Here is an 18,081-nt window from a genome sequence, read left to right as displayed (position 1 = left end):
ATTCTCTTGAGATTTCTTTTCTGACCTATGTGTTATGTATGTATGTATGTATGTATGTATGTATGTATGTATTTTCCAGAGGACATTATGTTTTGTTGTATGAATGTCAAATATTTTACAGTACTTATTTACCATATTTTATGTATTCCATAAAATAAGCACTATTTAAAAATATGCTAGAATTCATAACAGAAGTAATGCAAAGAATAGATGCTTGAAACACATGCAGTAGGAAATTATTCCCAATTTTATCATTCAATCTTTTTGATAAGGAATGTTTCTAGTGCTATGGACCAACTTGATCTTCTTTGAAATGTGTTGTCCACTTTTATGTTTCAGTCACAGTAGCTATAAATAGTTATTTAAGGGTATCCTTGTCTAAATTCCCATCAATAAGAACCAATCAATTTGTACTCTCAGTGTCACTGTCCCCGTTCACCGGAGTCTCCTCCAAATCAGAGAGCTCATGGACATTTTAGACGATCCCTGGTTTTGGTTTGTGTTTGATCAATATCAGTCCTTTCAGTCATATGACCTCCATCTTTGCTTCTCACACTCTTCTCCCACAGAAGATTCTGAACAAATACATTTAGACTTTCTTCCTTTGCATTTCCTCATACTTAAATGTGACCATAACAATGCTCTGATCGGGGTGAGACTGTGTTATTGGCACATAGTGGAGTTTTTTCTGCAAGCTTACTCCACAGAGACTGAAGGCATGAAGATCTAATACATTAGAGAGATCAAGTCTTGATCTTTGTGTTTCTAAAATTTTTCCCATTCCGTTTATGGATGTAATGGTTGTTCTTAATTTGCTTAAATCCTCTTGTGAAACCAAGTCCGTTCTTTTAATGATAACGATATCTGCTAAAGCAGCTTGCCTAGAAGTCTCATTGATAAGGCCATCAGGTTTTTCTTCTGCTAAATGTTTTAATCCATATTTTGAATCCAAAAGTGTTATGATCGCAGCAAGATAAATATCAATCCCTAATTCAGCATCAACCCCAAACATAAAAGCCACAGCACCAGGATCTGCTAACCCAGTGGTCTCTAATGGTATGTAATCAAAATTTCCCTTCTTCTGCATCAAATTCTCATTAGCTCTAAGGCCACCGTCCTTTACTGAACAGCAGAACCAACCGTTTCTAAGTCCTAACATTTCTTGGTAGGACTTTCTACCTTGGCTGGCAGCTAAGGATTTATCCACTGCACTTCCTTTCTCAAGTTTATTTAAAATAACTATTAATCTTTTACTATGTTACTCTGTCTAAATATAGTTCAGAAGTATTGTCTTCCTAGCACCTAAATACCCAGTGATAATTGTGACTGGGATCTTAGCACCAGGACTAGACTTTTCCTTTATTTCAATGGGGACCAAATCAAGACAGCCCTCCTCTGCCTGCTCCTCCTCATCCACAGGTCCGATAGCCTATAATGTTCTGGCCAACTGCACAGCATGCCTGTCCCTCATCTGAAGAGCTGGGACCCCCATGTGTTATTTAGAAGTGTATTGCTTAATCTCCAGGTATTTTGGGATTTTTTCTAGCTATCTATTTGTTACTGATTTCTAGTTTAATTCCACTGTGGTCTGAGGGCAGATATTGTATGATTTCTATTTCACTACATTTGTTAATGTGTGTTTTATGGCTCAGAGTGTGGTCTATTTTGGTGAATGTTCCATGTGAGCTTGAGGATTAACTGATGGCACTGTTGAGTTCAATTGTATCTTTACTGATTTTCTGCCTGCTGGAATCTATTTTTTATAGAAGGGTGTTGAAGTCTGAATTGTAATAGTAGATTCTTCTATTTTTCTTTGCAACCGTATCAATTTTTGCCTCATGTGTTGTTAGGTGCATACACATTAAGGATTGTTATTTCTTCCTGGAGAACTGGCCCTTTATCATTATATAATTCCTTTCTTTATCCTTGATAATCAAGCGAAAGAAGAGAAGACAATGGATAAAGATAAGACTATTACTCTGGAGTTCCATCATGAAAAATAACATGCTTTCTCACCAAAAATCAAGGTTTCTTAGAAACTATCACAGAAACTCTGTGTTGCACTGATGACACTTGTGCCCATGGCTGAGAAACTTTGAGCTAAAGCACTAGCTAGAAAATGGCAGATCCCTGCCGCCCCCTCAATGATTCAATTACTCAGAAGACTCTGTTTTGAGGAAAAATTTACTAAGTGCTATAACTCTCTCAGAGGAGTAACCTTCAAACAGCACATTCTGGGCTACCTGAGGGAAGATGATGGTCAGGGGCATTGCTTTGAGATGATGGATGAAGGGAAGGGAACTAACATAAATTGAAGGCCTGTGATGAATCAGACACTATAACAGGTGCTTTGACATGTATTTCCATCCAATAATATAGCAATATTTATTAAATACTTACCATTTTCCAGTTATCTCTTTTGACCTTCAGAACATGCCAATGAATTGGGTCGACAAGTATAGAATATTGATTAAAACCATAGGCCAAAGTGCCTGTATTTTGATTCTGGCTCTACTCCTGGTGTGTTACCTTGGGTGAATTACTAACCATCATGTGATTCAGTGTCTTCATCTGTGAAATGAAGACAGTAGGAGCTTCCTCCTCATAGCTTCTTTGCGGGAGGGCAGATACAAAGAGCTCTGTCATCATAGGCTAATACTGCCATTATTAGCCATATTATAAGTCAGGAAACTCAAGCTTGAAGAGCTGTGTCTGGGGTCACACACCCAGGACTTTGTCACCTTGGGGTGGAGCGGTACACAGTGAAAGAAAATTTGACTTGGATGAGTAGATGCAGTGGGGAGTGCATTGAAGTGTGAGACAAGGAGATCTTCTCTAGAAGACAGCCTTGCAAGGGAGCTTAGATATTGTAAACAAGTGTGGTGGAGATGGAGTTTCCCCAAAATGAATATTTTTCCAAATTCATTTGCCTACAGAGGCATCCCTACAGATTGCTTTTTACAGACAAACATGCAGAATGGGTTCTCCTGGGAAGATATATGGGGAAGACCCCCCCATCCCAGTCCCACCCCAACCATACATGATGCATCATGAGCTATTTTGGTTCAGGTTAGGAGGATAACCTGGTGAAACCCCAAGGCCATTTGGTGGAAAGAGCTTTCTTTTTTTGCTTTCTTTACAGAGCTAGTCTTTGTAAACAGAGTTTCCCAGACAGGAAGAGGAAACTGGGTTCCAGTAAAAACAAGTCACTTGAGGAGAGACAGGAAGGAAGTTGTGTGAGTGTTTGGGGCTACTCACTTTGGTTCTGGATGGTCTTTTAGTCCCTTCCCAGTGGCCAAGGAATTTAATTAACACTGGAATAAAGCTGAGAAGGACTCTATGAGCTTCTAGAACCCCACCATTGATGCCTTGGGAGAGACATCCCATTGTGCCTAAAGCTTCCCATGCTTGCTATTCATACCAGCTGGGGGATTTAAAACCCTTTCTGACATCTGAATTTTATATTATGTTTAATTTCTTCAAAGTCTTCTGTGACTGTTGTCTGTAGGATTCATAATAGTCATGCTGATGTGGGCAGGACAAAGGGATTATCCCCATTTTGCAGATGAGAAAACAGTCTCTAGGAGAACACATTTCCTTCCTGAGGTCACATAGTTGGTGAGTGGCAGCGCTCAGGCTGAACTCAGAGGCTCATAAGGAGCCTGCTGAATGGCGGGGGGCTGGGAGGGGACGGGTGTTGGTACCAGTGCAGCTACGGGGAGTGAGGCTGGACTCAGAGGTGTGAACATAGCGGCTCAGTTTCCTGTACCTTTGCATCCTGCTGCCAGCCCTGTGCCATCTTGTCACAGGGGATCTCAGATATTTATTAAAATGTGTTAAAAGGAAACCAACAGAAGTCAGGGCTGGCTTGGTGCCAGGGGAGGGCTAAGCAGGAGTCCTGGCTGGGGAGAGTCCAGGGCACTGACATGGGGGTCTGGTGCACTGCACGGTTTTAATGAAAGACTGCTGGAGGCATGTGCTTGTAAACTGTACAGCACAACAGCAATACAATATGTGGCTCTGCCCTGTTTCAGTCAGAAAGGAAGATCCTGGGACCAGGAAGCAGAACGAGATGCCTTTTTCTGTCTCCATGTTGCCCTGCTGTGTTGTCAAAGAGTGACCCTCCCGCATCCCTCTGTATCTTTATGCCTGCCCCATCCTCCCATCCTTCCTGCCTGATCCCCCAAGTCCTTCAGGTGCACAGTCATCTTCCCCCATAAGGTCAGACCCCTTGGATGAGGTTTAAGAAAGACAAATGGAGGCAGCGTAGGGAGGCAAGAAAGCTTTGCAGTCAGGCAGTCTTGGGGTCTCTTACACCAAGGCCTCCTGCATGCACCCTGGGCCTTATGGCAGCTCCCCCTCCTTTGCCCTCCACCATGGCCCAAGCCACAGGCCCAGGTATGCAGTTTGGATGAGTCATATTGGCTCTTCAGAGAACACACAGGGAAAACAGTCTGCTCCTGGGATGCTGAGACAGGGCCCTAAAAGAGCTTTTAAGGTGTGGAATCCAGGCAGCAGTGCCCCAGGCTGTCAGAGAGGGTGCTTTGTTCTTTCTCCCCTCCACCTGGCTCAGGTGGGCTGTCTTCTACTCATCCACATGAAGGGCTGCCAGCTTCTCAGCTGCCTCTTGCAGCCACCAGACGTTCACTAAGGGACATTGCCACTGTTTCTGCAAGTGCAAATGGTTTTTGTTTCTGGGGAAACTCTTCAGTTTTGAGTAGTTAGCTTGGGAAGAGCGTCACCTGGTAAGTGCATCTGCCATGCTGAGGAAATACCAGTGAATAATAGCAGTAATAATGATGATAATAAAAATGGTGTACTTTAACAAACACCTATTATATGACAGACACTGTTTTAAATTTTTTTCATGTTTATTTGTTTATTTTGAGAGAGAGAGAGAGAGAGAGAGAGAGAGAGAGAGCATGTGCATGTGTGTGTAGGAGTGAGCAGGGGAGGGGCAGACAGAGAGGGAAGGAGAGAGAATCCCAAGCAGGCTCACGCAGTCAGCACAGAGCCTGATGCAGGGCTCGAACTCAAGAACTGTGAGATCACGACCTGAGCCAAGATCAAGAGTTGGACGCTTAACCAACTGAGCCACCCAGGCGCCCTGCCAGACGCTATTTTAATCGCATTGCATGCCTTACTTTGCTTAGTCCTCACAGCAAAATGAGGTAGGTATGATAATATTTTAGGATGAAAAAGCTGAGACTCGGGGAGGTTACATACTTTTCCCAGGGACAAAGTATGTCATGGCAAGCACATGACAGAACCTGGATTCTGTCACTGGCCTTTCTGACTTCCCAGACCAGCCTGGTTGCCGCTAGTCCTCAAGGTTTCCCTCAGATGGTGAACTGGGAGTAACTTCATTTGTGCGTGTGGATATTATATAATGGCCTTTGCTGGTGTGTCCTCTCCCATGGAAGGAATTCCATGAGGCTGCTTGAGGCAACGTGCATACTCCTCTACCCATCCTGCCATGGGCCATGCCGGCCCAGCCTGTGAACCTTCATCATTGCACTCTGGGGACCCTTGACCTCACCTCCTCGTCCTGTTCTGGTCTCACTGACTTCTTTACTGTTCCTCAGACACATCAGGCATTCTTCTGTCTCCAGGACTTTGTGCTTTCTGTTCTTTAATTCTGGAATGTTCTTCACCCTGACTTCATTCAAGTCTGTGCAAATATTACCTTAGCTGAGAGGCTGTCTCTAACTTTGTGTATAAAAGAGCATCCCTTTCTTCTCTCACCATCCTGGGCTTCTATCCCTTTCCATTGTTTTGAGCTTCCTCATAACCCTCACCACCACCTGGCATAGTCTACAAATGGATGCTTGGCCAGTGTTGTTCCCTGCCATGTTCTCCACGTTTAGAACACTGTGTGGCCTGTGAGGTACTCAGTAAATAGCTGTTGATGACTATACCAGTGAATGAAATGTCCCAGGCACACTACTCCAGATCATGAAGCCAATCTTACATTGCAACTTAAGGCAAATGTTGACATATCAAAGTAGAAACTGATAAGAAAAAAATCCAGTGGGTTATTATTAAATACAGTGGTTAAAAATAGAGCAAACTTTTTTTAAATAAGAAAAATGTTTTTCTTATGCTCTTATACAAATTATATGCATATAATTATTGCATGAATATTTGGGATTTTGGACTTGAACCCAGCTAGAGTTACTTGCTATTATCTGTATGAAGGTGTGCATTGAGAACTCCATGTAGAAATTGTACATACTTTCTCCATGAAGTTTCCTAACTATTCCAGTAAGAATCAATACCTATTCCTTGAAGATGCCTTGAAGAACACTTTATCCATACGTCTGTAATAAATAAGGCAGCTAAGCCAAAATAATTTAAATAAACACTGGATATGAAATCTAGCAAATACAAATTAAAATTTTTCTTTTGAAATTCTATAGCTAGATGACTGGACAATCCATATAACCACTCTCAACTTCTCTTTGCATGAGGGTGAAATAATGCAGTCAGTATTTCATTAATTCAACAAATATTTCTTGAGTATTTACTATGTGACAGGAACTTTCACTGTATTTTTGATAAATCCTAGAACAAAACATAAAAAAGATATCTGAGCTCATGGAGTTCATATTCAAGTGATAATGGATATTAAAAGGAGTTGCATAGCATCGAATGCCAAGTTAATATTAAATAATATAGCAGATGTGAGCTGCCCTCCTACCATCTACCTTCCCTTGCCCCAAGTTCCAGAGCCTCAATTATGTTTTGGTGTCTACCTCTTCCACATGTTTCTGGGAACACTGACCACACTCATAACCTCAGGAATAAATCCTCACCATGCTCCGTAACCCATTTTGCCAGTGGTTGGGGTAGAGTTGGGAATGTGACCCAGGTCTGAAACAATGCAATGATGGAAGAGGGGGTTTACAAGAGAAAAAAGAAGAGATAGACTCATTTTGCCTCTGGAAATTGTCATATCCAGATGTTACATCTGGATCTGGCACATAGGAGTGAAGTCATTTCCTAAACTGAAGAAGAAGGGAACACTGAAGACACAGAGCAGAGAAATGGAAAAGACCTGGATTTTTTATAATAATGTCAGTCACAAACTCACCCAATTCTAAAACCTACCCCACCTTTGGACTTGCTGCTACATTTCTGAATTATTGAAGCCACTATGAATTAGCATTTTCTGTTACTTGCATCCAAAGGTACTCTAATTGATATAAATTATTATCATGATTCCATTTCTCTTGCTTATCAGCAAGATCTTTGGGAGTTGAGTCTGTTTTATGTTTACGCTTGTATTTGTACTACTTGGCATATATAGCACTATGTTTAATATAAAGTATATTTCAATGAAAATGTGTCTACAATCATGTATTTATAGCTTTGTGTATATGTGATTTTTTAGACTTTTTGCAGGTCTCAGGTTCAGTGCTTTATGCAACAGTTATATAAGAGAATGATAAATACCAGCTTACTTCCAAAGGTTTGGATATTGAAGATACAAAAATTTTAAAAGAACCCCAATTTCAAAACCCATGTAGTTTAAGTGCAGGTTCTGAGATTCAGTATTCCTGAGGTGGGTTTATTTGAAGCAATGGCCTGTGGCCACACAAATATCTTTTATAAAGCCCTATGAGTATGGCTGAGGTTACAACTCCACTTAGTAAGCATGGATGTCCGAGCCCCGAGGTTGGCTGTGTGTTGATGCCAGTAAACGACAGTTAGGGTGGGGTCCACTCTGCCCCATGATTTTGGTTGATGAGGTCATGGGAACCGGACAAGGTTGGCCCCGGGTCCTGAGCTGACAGCCTGAGGTATAGTGATGTAGTGTGTGCATGTCATGGGCCAATTACTCTGCTTTCACAGGTGGAGAAGCTGAGACAAAAACAGCAGAAAGACAACTGGTCTACCTCAGGAGAACACAGGATTTATGGGGAGAATTCTCATTGCTCGCCTGAATGTACCTGCCCCTCCACTGAGAGGACCCTTCAATTAAATTCTTCTTAATTTTCAACACTTATTCATTGTTAGGCATTGTAAGGGATATAAAGATAAGAAAGATACAATTTTCCCTCAAGGTACTAACCATTTGGTGGAGAATATAACAAGTATCTAATTCATTTTTACATATGTTCTTTCAGTCATTCATTCATTCCTCCACTCATTCAGCCAACTTCTAGAAACTTGAAATAACGCAGCAAGTAATGCAGAGGTGGTCTCTGCTTCAATGGAGCTTGTATTATAACAGAGAAGACATATATTAAAGTGTTAACTACCTAATCAATGACTTAACTACACTGATGATCTGTGCCACAAAAGAAGGAAGTACGTAGAACACTAGCAGAGCTTTAACAAGAGGTATGATCCAAATTGGGGATGCCACTACCTCTGATTTACAGATGAGAAACTGCATGGGAAACTGCATGGGAAACCTCTGATTACAGATGAGAAACTGCATGGGGGGCATGATGGAGCCAGATTGGCTCTCTCCAGAGTTCTTAACCACTCTACTCTGCAGGGAGATATCATGAGCTCCAGGATTGCCTTGGAGCAGGCAGTTGGATAAATAGGCCTGGGCCCTGGAGGAAGCTTCTGTGCAGGGGCTGTACCACAAATGAGAAAGCAATGAATACCAGCAGAGAAGTACACCGTGCTGAAGAGGGACGTTAGGGAGAGACTGCATCTCTCTGACAGAAGCACAAATGACTTCCCAGGGAGGTTGCCTTTACCTTTAGAGCCTAAGAGAAATACAAAAGAGTTTCTGCAGTGAGACAGAGATCAAGGGTATAAAGGGCATTCTAAGAAGAGAAAAGAATGTGAAAAAGAAGTTGACAGAGGCAGAATGGTTACTTAAGGGGACCCTGCTAGGTCATTCTTGTGCCTTGCCTGTTGTTTCCAGACACCCTCAACAGCATACGGGGCTCTTACAGGCATGTGGGCACACAAAGTATTGTAGTTGGTGTTGAATATTCATTAGGACCCCAATTTCTACAATTCTTGAACAACAAAGAACCAAATTCAGCAACTATCCCACCTTGGAAACTGTGTCCATTCTTAATCCTAGTTTGAATAATGGGATTTTCGACAGGAATGTTGTTTAAGAAATGGGTGCCTAACATTGATCTAAATGCAGGGACAGAACTTCCATGATATCCTCTGGAAGTCAGGAAATCTTCAACCCACTGTGATCTCTGGCTAACACATTCCCAGACCTTTAGAACTGAAAGGGACCCAGAGATCATGTGGCCCAAAACTCCCATTGACTTGAGACTGCCTGTGAATTGAGACTTAAAATATGAAGTGACCACCCGAAAGTCATGCAGCCCTTTACTCAGGAATTTTATTCCCTCTCCCAGACTCGTCCTTTCTTCTCCCAACTCAACAGCTCCAGTAAATTTTTCTACCCTCAGGCACACACTTCCATTTATTATCTCACTGTATGGCTTTGTAATCTGCATCTACACTGCCCCACACGTTTGTTTTTGTTTTTGTTTTTGTTTTTTTTAGAGAAAGAGAGAGAGAAAGAGAGCAAGTGAGCTAGAGTGAGTGGGGGAGGGGCAGAGGGGGAGAGAACTTTAAGCAGGCTCCACACTTAACACAAGACCAATGCAGGGCTTGATCTCACGACCCTGAGATGACCTGAGCTGAAATCAAGAGTCGGGTGTTTAACTGACTGAGCCACCCAGGTGCCCTCACACCTTTGGTTTTTGTATGTTTGTTTTGCCATGTTTTACTTTGTTTTGACCATTTGTGTAGCATCATTGCAGCACAGGAGACTCTACTAATTGATTTACACGCATTATCTTTTGTAATCTTATGGTGATCCTGTAAATTATAGATATTCTTATGCCTTTTTTTTTTTTTTTTTACAGATGTAAAAACGGAGACTCTGGAAGATTAAAGTGCTCTCCTCCGCTCATACAGTGGTTATTTATATGAGCCAGGATTTCAACCTAATTCAAAGCCTGTACTCACATCCAGTCAGCTACAATGTCTCACCCACGTCTTCTCTCTCATGGAAGCCTGATTGCTTTTGGGCTAGAAGCATTGATTGGCTAGCAGTCTATATTCTCTCTGAGACATGGGTGTCCCTACACAGAAGTAACAGGTTCGTCTTCTTATTGCTCCTTGGCCTTTTGGTTAAAATAAAGTACAAAAGTGTATTTCTTCCATGTGCCATCTATTTTAACAATAGCTGATATTTTCAGGCAAGACTGAAATAGAAATTCATGCTGTATTATAATGGCTTTTCTTTTTCACCCAGGAAAATACTGTGATTTTTTAATATTAATTTTTGTTGATTTATTATCTAAAAAAGTTATCTAATCCGCAGAACTTTGGAGGAGGGGGAAAGCGTTACTACATTGACCGTCCATTTTGGATAACCTCTCAATTTCTGTAGCTTATATATACCTTTTTGGGAAACATAGAATCAATTTTATCTGGTACCCAAAAGGATATGATGCCACATCTCATTGTGTTTTTATGTCTTTCTGATGGAGTGTTAGCAATGGCTCTTATCCTGGATCCATTTAGCCTGGCCTGGAACCAGAGAACATTATCTCCATTCCCAGAATGCTCTCGAATGAGCCTACATATCAAATTACCATATATCACCCAGGAACACCAGGACTCTTGCCACTTACTGTGAATTTACAGTTCTTCGTCCTCTTCCAAACTCCTAGCATTGCTTTTGATGTGAAAAAGCAATTTTAAAATGTACCATATCTAATATAACACATGGACATGTTCACCACACACATTCTTTTAATTAAAAGAATCGGTACACTGCCTTTTGCTGACAGTTAACACCCATGCTTTAGTGCCATTTTCTATTATTGATTTATGAGGTGCATACTCAAAGCAAATTAGGGAATAAATCATCGATGACATTGATTTGCTTACCAGCTCTCTAATAAATGTGTATAATTAATTGTGGGTGTGCTACCTGTCGCTGCTAGTTGAGACCTTCCCACAGTTTTGGCCTCTTCTCTCTGTTACACTCTTGGGCTTAATGGAGAAGGATTGGCGTAAACCTGAAGGCACAGCGCAGGCGAGAGCTTAAGCTATCAATATGTGTGAGACCCTCAGGTGGAAAAGGAATTTTTGCACACTTCCTTCTCATGAAGAGACCGGTGGGGAGGGAGTTTCTGCTTGCGTGAGGCAGCTCATTATTTCAAAGGATTTGCATGGGGCTTAATAACACCTCTGGAACTGATTATTTCTCAACCAGGATGGCCATAGAATCAAGTGGTTTTTACTTTCATGGACCTTGGTTTGCAGGTGCCAGGTAACAGGAATAGGTGGTCACGCTTTTGTTTTGTTGGTCAAAGAACCTGCTCTTTAAAAAGCAAGTCTTTTTTTTTTTTTTTTTTTTTTTTTTAGTGCAGGAGGGGTGCTCAGTATGCTTCAGGGAGTGGGGTCTTATGTGGCAGTAGGGTGCAGTGGGGATTGTACTTCCTTTAGAGCCAGCTTGGATTAAATCCCAACAATGTCACTTACTTTCACACTTCAGTGTACCTTTGGCAAGTTATTTAACTTCTTGATCTCTGTTTCCTTGTCTACAAAGAAGGAAATAATAATAGTAGCTCCTCTTAGGGTTGCTCTAAGGATTAAATGAGATAATTTGTTTGAAGTGTCTAGACTAGAGCCTGGCACATAGTTGGCACTACATGGTCACCATTATTATTTATTATTCTGGAATCCATGAATGGGCTTTTGTGTGTCTGTAAATCTGAAGATTTGTACAAACTTTGTGTGTGTATACATATATCTAGGGAGTGGGTGCATGATATTCATCAGAGTCTCAAAGGGATCCCACACTTCCCTAGGGTTGAAGACTTTCTGCCCTCCTTCCTATTTTTGGAGCATTTCTAACTTGAGCTCTCCTTCCTGATTTGAACATGCTATTCCACCTGCATGGGATACACTGACCCAAATCCTCTCCCTCCTTTCTAATAATAAGAATAATAGCAACAACAACAACGATAGTAATAACCTAATGTTTACAGAGCTTCTACTATGTGGTAGATCTTAACTTAGGTACTAATTTTTCTCTGAGCCTCATTTTCACATCTTGTAGGGCTGTTGTGAAAATTAAATGAGGAAATGTGGGCAGAGGAGCTGATACTCCATTGGTATATAGGAAATAATATATCCTCTTGACTTTTCTGTTTTGTATATATATATATATATATATATATATATATATATTTTTTTGCATTCCTCAATGGATAAGAAGCATTAGGAGAATAAGCCTTTGTTGTTTTAAGACCATTATGTTCTTGGATTGTTTGTTACTGGAATATAACTTGGCCCATTCTGACAGATACATTGCTATATCCCTCAGGGCCCAGGATAATCTGGCACATAATTAAATACTCAATAATTATATATTGACCAACTCAGTGAGGGAAAGAAGAAAAGAAGGGTGGGAAGAGGAGAGGAGGAAAAAAGTTGGACATAGAATGAAGTTAACTAAAATGACTCATAAGGGTTCATCTTCTCTACAGATGGACTGAAACAATAAATATTTTTCCAATCTATAAAAATAAGGATTTTCCAAAGCTTCCAAAAGACTGAGATATAATTATAAAGGGAGAACATATTTTGAGTTATGGGATCCAGGAGTCTTGGGGCATCCTGTTCTTTTTTGGGTGGTCATCAGGTTAATCCCTGAGTATGGTATTTCCAATTCTCCTTGGTGCCTGTGGTCTTCTGAGAAGGGAAGACTGTAGGATGCTCTGCGAGAAGATTCTATTGCAAGTTATAGTATTGCATTGATCCAGTATTGCATTCCTGGTCTGGCACAGAAATGCCCACTTCCCTACCAGTCTTGTATTGGCCACATCCCAGTTCTCATTGGAGTGTGGCTCACACCTCTGTGTGTCTGACTCCAAAGGCTCTCAGTCGTGATGTACACTGGGTCTCAGCACACTCCTGGCTGCATGGCCACACAGAATAAAGAAAAAGAACAATTAAAAACAGATGCCTTGCACAACCACCAGGACTTCTCTCTATTTTAATCTCCCGAAGTGCTGTTTCTCAGAGCTCAGGAAGACTTTGGCTGGTGACATAGCAGTGTGAAGGACCGATGAATTGTTGGCATTCTTTTGTTCTGAGGAGAATAAACTAGTTTCAGTTAAAATAAGAACCAGATTGCCCCCAAAAATGTCTATGTCTTCAGAGTTGCCAGTTAAAAACAACTTCTAGAGTGTTTGAATGAGAACTTTTCCCAAGGATGGCTTTGGTGAAGGAGGAGAGGCTGCCAGATACTGCATCATTAACTAAATACCACAGAAAATGGCTCTATGTTTTATTGCTGTGTGTGTTAAACTATGGAGAACAAGAAATTGGAAAGCTCAGTTGTATTCAAAGAACGGAGAACAAAATGCTCCAGCTGTTCTGTTTGGGAAAGGATAATTCATAAACAGAGAAACAGGCAACACATTTTTGGATATGACTCAACAACTAGTTGGAGGCCATCATGGTGGCAGAACTCTTTTGGCCACCCAGCACCCCTCCCCACCTTCTCCCCTAAGATGTGTCTGAATACATGTCTTAATTTGATCCTGGAGGAAGTCATGTAGCATGCATGAGACTGTCAAATTGCCTTGGTCCTTCTGGGTGACTGTTTCTTGCTCATGTGGGCCTCACAGAGTGATGCACAACCTAACACAATACCAGGGCAGCTGCTGTTGCTCCTAAGTTTGAGTTTAAAAAGAGAAAAAGGAAGAAAGAAAGTGGCAAAAGTGTACCCCCCACTGTTTCCTGTTAGAATCATATTTGAGCTTCCATTCAAGTCTGGAAAAATTCATCTGATGACATCTGCTTGACCTCCTGGGAAATAGAGGAGGGGTGGGGTTTGCCAACAAGATAACTTCCTCCTTCCTTCGCTTCCTGCAGCCTCCTGCTCCAGCAGCGCCCATGGCTGCCTTCCAGCTGGGCCTGGATCCTCTGCTATCGTGGACCCCACCCTGCACGTTCCTGTCTGCATCTGGAGGCCCCGCGGCCTCTGGCTGTTGGCCTACTAGAGCAAGGCAGACTTTCTCAAAAGGCGTTGGCTCTGGAGACAAGAAGTTAGAGAGAACTCAAGAAGCCAATGGGTAAGGAATTCCAAGGTCTTTGTGGAGCTCCCAGTGAAAAATATAGGTCAATACTTGTTTTCTGAAAGGATTCTTCTTTCAGGATTGTTGGACTCTGTTCTTCCCTTTGAGCAAAAGCATGGCATAAGATAAGGAAAGTCCATTTCATTCAATTGTAGATTAATTGCTACCATTCAACTGTTTTTGATCTACAAAATTGGCATTTCCATATGGTTCTACCTACTACATTATGTCAACACTGTTCTGGGCATTGAAGGTAACAAGAACGGTAAGAAAAGGTGCTTCAGGGGACATAGCTTCCAATAAGGGAGATGGGCATTTAAGTGAATGTCACAGAACATTGTGAATAGTCTAATTATAGAGGGTGTGACAAATCTTGCTTGTTCAGAATAGAAGATTGCCAGAGTCAGTTCTAAGTTATTGCATGCACAGGAGCTTCTTTGTTTAAGACTAGTTACTCTCTACCAGCTCTTAGAGTGGGGAGAAAGAGGTGTGTAGCATTTTAAAAATTCTATTTATTTTTTAATTTTTAAAATATTTATTTATTTTTAAGTTTATTTATTTTTGAGAGAAAGAGAGACAGAGACAAAGACAGAGTGTGAGTGGGGGAGGGACAGAGAGAGACGGAGACACAGAATCCGAAACAGGCTGTAGGCTCTGAGCTGTCAGTACAGAGCTGGATGTGGGGCTCGAACTCACGAACTTTGAGGTCATGCCCTGAGCCGAAGGCAGACGCTTAACCAACTGAGCCACCCAGGTGACCCATGTAGCACTGTTTTTTCACTCATTTTTAAATTTTTGAATAATTTTGGGTTTATTGAAAAGTTGCAGAGATAGTACAGACAGTTCCCATATATCCATCACCCAGTTTCCCGTAATATCTTACATTGCCATGTACATTTGTTAAAACCAAGAAATCAGCAGTGGTACATTATTATTAAACAAACTCCAGACTTATTTTAATCTTATCCTTTTCCACAGCTGTCCTTTTTTCTATTCACATTGCATTTAGGGGGGGTGGTTTTAAAATGTGTTTGCAATTTTTTTTGACACTCCTTCCATGGAAAGTGGAGTCTATGTTCCCTGGAAACTGGATAGTCTTTGAGGACTATTTTGGTCAATAGAGTACAGTGGAAGTGACAATGCACGACTTTCCAAGTCTAAGTGGTGATTCTTCTTGAAGCCTCCAGTGTCCATGTAAGCAATCCAACAGCTCTGAGCCACCATGTTGGGAGGAAACTCAAGGTAGCCCATGCAGAGACACCACATGGGGAGTCCTTGAGACAACATGGGGAGAGATACTCAGTCACACTCCAGCCTCCTAACCCCCAGCTACTCCACACAGTTCCAGCTTTAACCACTGTCAGACTGCAACCAAGTGAAAGACCCTGATTCAGAGCTTGCCAGTCAAGTATTTCCTGAATTCCTAACTCAGAGATGCCGTGAGAGGTGTTACAATGATTGCTGTTTTAAGCAATTCTGTGTTGGGCGTTTCATGATGTAGCAGTAGATACATGGACTAAGATGGTTCTACCAGCAGTCTGAATGAGGTATGAGACTCAGTCACACATAATAACCTTTCAGATGTTCCACTGTTTCATTTTTCACACATTTACTGAGCACCTACTATATCCCAGGTATGGTACTAGGTGCTATGAAACTAGGTGACTGAGATAGTTTCTGACCTTGAAGAAAGAAAAGAAGATGATTCAACAAATGGCCACACTATGATATGTTAAGGTAGTGTCATGAGATGAGAGAAAAGGGACAAATTTCCCAGGAGATGTGATGGATACCCTTTGCATGGATCAGGATTTGAAAGATGAATCAGAATTTTCCATTGGGGAAGGGGGTGAGAGTGAATGGTGCATTAAGGGAACCTGGAAGAGCTCTGCATAGCTGGAAACAGAGTTTATTTGCATGAGTGTGTGTTTGGGGTTGGGAGTGGAGTCAGGCACGAAGAAGAAGTAAAAGTGAAAAAAACTGAACAGGGACACTGAGGTCGAGTTTCCAGAGTGGAATCTGAGGTGGGAAGTGGAACATCATATCTTTTAGTCTGGATCTGATTCTTCTTCTAGAAACTTCTGAAGAAGATGATGTTTAAATATTAGTTGCTAGTGCCCTTAGGAATTTGAGCTTAAAATATACATCCACTGTATGTAGCTTGACCTTCTGAAAGAATAAACTTTGGAAATGACTGGAGGTTAAGTTCCAAACCTCTGAGCAAGTCTGTCAAAGTGCTGGTCAAGAGGTTTATGAAGTTTTTACTTCCATCGTTGGTCTTTTCCATGGAACCAAGTGTATGTGTGTATATGTGTGGAGGGGGAGTGTGGGATGAAACACGCATTTTCAAAAGTAAACAGAGCTTAAGTGAAAGGAAATCTAATAAACTCTGTGAAGGCAGCAACTGAAGACAGAAACGGAAAGAAGAGTGGAAAAAGAGTGAGCTCAAGATGGTAGGGGATAAGGGAATGAGTCAGAACCCAGAAGAAAGGGGCAGTTGAGGGGGTGGAGACAGCCTGTAGTTCTGGACCTCTGACTCCTGCTTGGGCCACTGTGGTCCCTTATTTTGCTTAATCTAGTGTGAGTTTGTTTCTGTCTCTTTGATACAGAAGAGTCTTGACTAATCTCAGGGTTATATATGCTTCTTATTTGATTCCTCCCAAAATGCAGATTTGCAACAAGATGAAATAATTTTCTCAAAGTCACACAGTAGGTAAATGACAGAGCTGGATTTGAACTGGATCTTCTGACTCCAGAAGTTGGTGTTCTTTCCAGAAACCGAGGCAATGCTTGGGTTAGAAATCTTGCTAATTTCTTGGTTTTGACAAATGAACATGACAATGTAAGATATTAGGGGAAACTGGGTGATGGGTGTATGGGAACTCTCTGTACTATCTCTGCAACTTTTCTATACATATAATGGAATATTACTCAGCCATCATAAAGAATGAAATCTTGCCTTTTTCAAAGATGTGGATTGAGCTACAGTGTATTACGGTAAGCAAAGATAAGTCCGTCAGAGAAAGACAAATACCATATGATTTCACTTGTAAGTAGAATTGAAGACACAAAACAGATAAACACAGGGGAAGGGGGAAAAAGAGAGAAGAAACATATCATTAAGAGACTTTTAATGATAGAGAACAAACTGAGGGTTGATGGTGGGAGATGGGTGGGGGATTGGCTAGGTGAGTGATGGGTATCAAGGAGGGCACTTGTGATGAGCACTGGGTGTTATACATAAGTGATGAATTACTAAATTCTACTCCTGAAACCAATTTTACCATGTATGTTAACTAACTAGAATTTAAATAAAAACTTGGGGAAAAAAAGATGGCCAATGCCCCCCGAACTACAGTGGGCTCTTGTGAACTCCCAGTTATGAGAAGGAATATCACATTACAAGTTTGTACCACTTGCTCCTGTCTGTCATTTTATTTCCTCAACTTAGAAGTAGAAGGAGAAAGGATATACCTCCCATTTACCAAAGTAAGCAAAGCAAAGCAAGTGTGTTAGTCTGCTTAGGCTTCCATAAGAAAATATCATGGAATGGGTGGCTTAAACCTCAGACATTGTCCCCCCACAGCCTGGAGTCCAGAAGTTCCAGGTCTCCGTGCAGCATGGCAGGGTTCTGGTAAGGGCCCTCTTCCTGGCTTGCAGACTGTGTCCTCACATGGCCTGTTCTCTGTGCGATCTCTCTCTTCATCTTCTCATAAGTCTACCAGTGCACTCAGATCAGGGACCCGCTTATGACCTCCTGTAACTTGAATTACCTTCTGCCTACCCCATCTCCACATATAGTCAGTCATATAGAGGGTTAGAGCCTCAACATATGAATTTTTGGGAGATACAATTCGGTCCATAGCAGACCCATGCTCTATACCATAGGTGGTGAATGCAAATGCAGAAGTAATTAGAACTGAGTGTTCAGAGCAGGTGACCCTTCACTTTGGCAACTTACTTTATTCTTTCCTTCAGCACCTTT

At 41.5% G+C, this 18,081-nt stretch overlaps 1 protein-coding gene across 1 annotated transcript; it reads right to left on the bottom strand.

The window, feature by feature from the left end:
* Positions 1-523: 523 nt before the first annotated feature.
* On the bottom strand, positions 524-1,203 carry LOC121040485 (COBW domain-containing protein 1-like). The gene has a single exon (XM_040491013.1). It carries the CDS (start codon positions 1,157-1,159, stop codon positions 590-592), a length of 570 nt encoding a protein of 189 aa, XP_040346947.1. The 5' UTR covers positions 1,160-1,203; the 3' UTR covers positions 524-589.
* Between the last annotated feature and the right edge of the window lie 16,878 nt (positions 1,204-18,081).

This window comes from Herpailurus yagouaroundi, unplaced genomic scaffold (assembly GCF_014898765.1).
Source record: "Herpailurus yagouaroundi ecotype Mexico unplaced genomic scaffold, PumYag 182, whole genome shotgun sequence".
Taxonomy (NCBI): Eukaryota; Metazoa; Chordata; class Mammalia; order Carnivora; family Felidae; genus Herpailurus; species Herpailurus yagouaroundi.
The sequence above is the reverse complement of the archived record's forward strand: the minus strand, read 5'-3'. Positions and strand labels throughout refer to the sequence as shown.